The sequence below is a fragment of the Rhincodon typus genome, unplaced genomic scaffold, assembly GCF_021869965.1.
Source record: "Rhincodon typus isolate 14 unplaced genomic scaffold, sRhiTyp1.1 hic_rhity00007506, whole genome shotgun sequence".
In the NCBI taxonomy this organism is placed as follows: domain Eukaryota; kingdom Metazoa; phylum Chordata; class Chondrichthyes; order Orectolobiformes; family Rhincodontidae; genus Rhincodon; species Rhincodon typus.
The window spans coordinates 3,704-7,506 of NW_025973144.1; the positions used below are offsets into that span (position 1 = coordinate 3,704).

Sequence of the window (3,803 nt, forward strand, 5' to 3'; positions counted from 1 at the left end):
AGTTGCTCTAATTGGAGAGAATAGCTAGCTAACGTTATCTTCTGATGAAAAATCAGTCCGAGTACCGTGTCACAGCATGATTTTGCTTGGACAATGAATTCTTCCAAGGAAATGATACAGCTCATTAATTTCAATTAAAAAGCCGCTTTTTCTAAAAGAAATTAGAGTTCATTCAAATTAATGAGTTTTTTTTTTTAAAATCAACTGTAAACATGCAATAAACAATGTTTTACCATCTCTGTTAGAAAGCAGATACACCAACCCATTAAGACACGTATCTGTAACTTCAGAAATATTGGTGGCACATCTTCCAATTGCCTGAATTGTGGCTGCAGCAAATTGCTTGTCCTGACTTTTCACATAGGTCTAAGCATGGAGAGAAATAGGAAAAGAAAAATCCAATTATTTAGATTGATGTGTACCTCTGCACACCCTATTGCCCCACGACAAAAACATTACACAGAAAGTGTAGGGATTTTATTAAGAAAAAGTCATTTTTGATTATTAACTTCACATACTAATTCAAATGCTGTAACTTAGCAATGTGCTAAATGAATGTGAAATACATTCTTAAAAATACCTTAAAGTTGGGTAACTGATTAAAACTGAGATGCATTGACACATTGCCACCAAGTGGCAGGATGGAGTGTCACAGCTACGATTTCCTGTTCTCAGGTAATCTCTGACTGCAGTAAGCAGAGGTGTGTTTAACCCTACCTACCTCATGTCGAGAGTTACGGATCTATCAACTTTTGCAAACCATTTTCTATCTGTTTCAAGAGCAGCAACAGTAGAATCCTGAGAACAGATCACCTTTTTTGTCATCCAGTGGGGAATGGTACATGCATGAATGGGAGATATAACAGGCAGAAAATACATGTTTATAATGAACTTCTTTACCTGAAACTTTCAGAAGACTACTCTGTTAAATTAAATTCAAGCAAGTCATACACAAGGCAAGCATTTTACATGTGTTCAGGATCCATATCCTGAACACAACATTAAAAATTAGGTGAAAAGGATCACATGCAGTCAGTCAAATCAGGCAATAATTGTGACTGTACCCACCTGAAATTCTCGTAGCACTATAGAGATGTTGGTTTCACTGGTCAGGTTTGTTAGAATTTCGAGCTATATAGAACAAGAAAATATCTTCATCTCAAGGAATAACAAAAAGAACTGTGGCCATGCATTAATACAAGTACAGGAGAGTAAAATTCACAAATACTCTGCTACTTGCAAACAAAAGTAAAGAAATTACTGAACATTTACTGCATTTTCTGTAAAGTGGTTATTTTCTTCCTCAGCAGACTAAGTGTCGGGAGAGGGGGATAGAAAATAGTGATTTTACCAGAGTCCTGAACAGGATTGCACTGATTCACTGCTGTTTAGAATGGAGGTGAGCAGTTAAACACAGGCTGACTTTTAGTATAAAGCATGCTCATTCCGCTAAACTGAAGGCAGGTGGCAAACAGGAAGGAGATAACCAAATGTTAAAAAATATTTTGTCCCAACTAAACAGATTGGCTCAGGTTTTGCAAGATTTTTTTTGTATTAGCTAGTTTAGTTCACATTTCAATGGGCGAGGGAAAAAAGGTGTCTATATTGTATAGGAATCACAATTAACAAAGAAAAATAATTTGGATAACATTGCTCATTCACTGAAGGTTTCTAATCAATGTAAATCTTTACCAATAAAACTCAGAATAACTTTCAATGGTAAATGATTTTGAGTTGAAATATTTTATGGAAGCCTTTGCCAGAAGTTATATTAAGAATTTCAAAAGCCATAATTAGGACTACTTTCAAAAATATTGTTGTACTGTCATGAAAATGAAAATGCATGAATATTGAGATAGGTTGCCTAAGTAGATTTAGGAGCTTTTTAATCCAGAACCTTGAATTTACTCAGGGGAAATAGTTTTGAATAGCAACATGGCAGATTATAAAATGTGAATTCAAAAAAAATCTGGAAATAAAAACTAAACTAATGGTGATCATGTGTCTATTGTTGTAAAAACCCATCTGGTTCACCAATGCTGGTCCTCCTTTCCTAGTCTGGCTAATGGACGACTCCAAACCCAGAACAATATTGTTGATTCCTAACTGCCTCTTGGCAATTAGGAGTGGGCAATAAATGGTGGCTTAGCCAGTGACACCCACATCCCGAGAATGAATTTTTAAAAGCCAGCAGTTGGTGTTTAAGTCAGTTGCAACAGTTTTTTTTAACTCCATTTGCAAATGTAAGTGCTCTCGTGAACAAAAAGGACCATTAAACTTCTTAGTTAGTCCCAGCCAGAAAGGAATTTTAAATTCTATTGGCAACTTGTCAAACATGTTGCACAAAAACCATAAGAAATGGGACAGAAGTAGGCCATTTGGCCCCTCAAGCTTGCTCTGCCATTTAAAATCATTTTGATGATGATGTTTGGTAAACGTATTCTTGATAGGAAACCTGCACTGCACCCAAAAATATAAATCAACTTTGAAGTGAATCAAGTCAATGTCAATAAAGAAAGTTTTTGTTTTTAGATCAAGTTAAGCAAATCCATCTATAGTTTAGTGTTCGCTTGACTTGAGGTACTACAAACAGCACACAGCAACTTTTTTCAACTGCTTGATTTATACTTAATATTACATTACACATGTCAAATAGTTGTATCTAACCAGCAAGATTTATTTGCAACTCCAAGCAGAGAACTGTTAGAACATTTCTTTCTAGTTGATCTAAATTGACCAGGTCTATTGCACATATTAACTCTATTCTAATTGTACGTTTTAAGCAAGGTGAAGTAATAGCAGACAGTCAAATGACAGGCCATACCTTCAAAATTTTTATCTGTGTTGGATCAGTGGATCGAACGTAAAAACTTTTCAGATATGGCTCGAACATCCCCTGTGGAAAGAGATTATTTGTCCAGTTTCAAAAGTCTTTAAAAACAAAAAAAATCTAAAACTATTGATCATTTACAACTTGGTCTATATCAAAACCAGTTTAAACATACCTTGTTTTGTATAGTCATTGTTGCAATGTTCTGCAAAACAATGTATTGCACTTCCCTGCATATTGAACAGAAACAAGGTCAGCATCAGCAAACAGCAAAATTTTCAGGGTCAGGGAATGGTGAGTATAGGCACTTTGAGTAAGCCTGGAGAGGGAGGAAAGCTATTTCTTGCCCAGTGCTCCAATCACTTTCTTCAAATTGCAGAGGCAGGTTCACGATCTTCACTTTTTGTAGTCACACATTGTAGATGCTGATTTGTACACTCCAATAGCTCCATTCATTTTAAGTGGGGAAATGCAACTTCAGACTGGCCTAGAGTCAATTTTGACCCCCCAACTCTAAAGTGATCAGTATTGGCTGAGGTTCCTTCCAACTATATCATGGGACATGAGCATGCAGACAAGGGCAGCTTTTATGGTTCATCCCAAATTACTTTCACACAGATGGTAGGGAGTCATCATCTTGATCCATCTCGTATTTGCGCACACACAGCAGTGTTAGGAAAGGAGTTCCAGGTGTATGACATGGTAACAGCGAAGGAACAGTGGTATAGTATAAAGTCAGGATGGCATGTGATTTGGCAGGGAACTTGTAGATGGTTGTGTTCTCATACATCTGCTGCCCTCATTCTTCTAGATGGTACAGGTCACAAGCTGTCAGAGGCAGCTTGCTACAGTCAATCTTATACATGGTGTACATAACTACGGTTGTTTGTTCAAGAGTGGAAGGAATGAAAAGTTAAGGTTGTCAACAGAATGCTGATCAAACGAGCTACTTTTTCCCTAGACAGTTTCAAGC

General features: G+C 36.7%; 1 protein-coding gene across 1 annotated transcript; it reads right to left on the reverse strand.

Moving 5' to 3' along the window:
* Positions 1–216: 216 nt before the first annotated feature.
* LOC109935617 (AP-3 complex subunit beta-1-like) lies at positions 217–3,057 on the reverse strand (the record flags this gene model as incomplete). Its single annotated transcript, XM_048594264.1, has 4 exons — positions 3,006–3,057; positions 2,825–2,896; positions 1,069–1,131; positions 217–366 (listed from the first exon to the last, which is right to left on the reverse strand). Coding segments are annotated over exons 1-4 (303 nt in total), but the record flags the coding sequence as incomplete, so codon positions are not given.
* Positions 3,058–3,803: the final 746 nt, after the last annotated feature.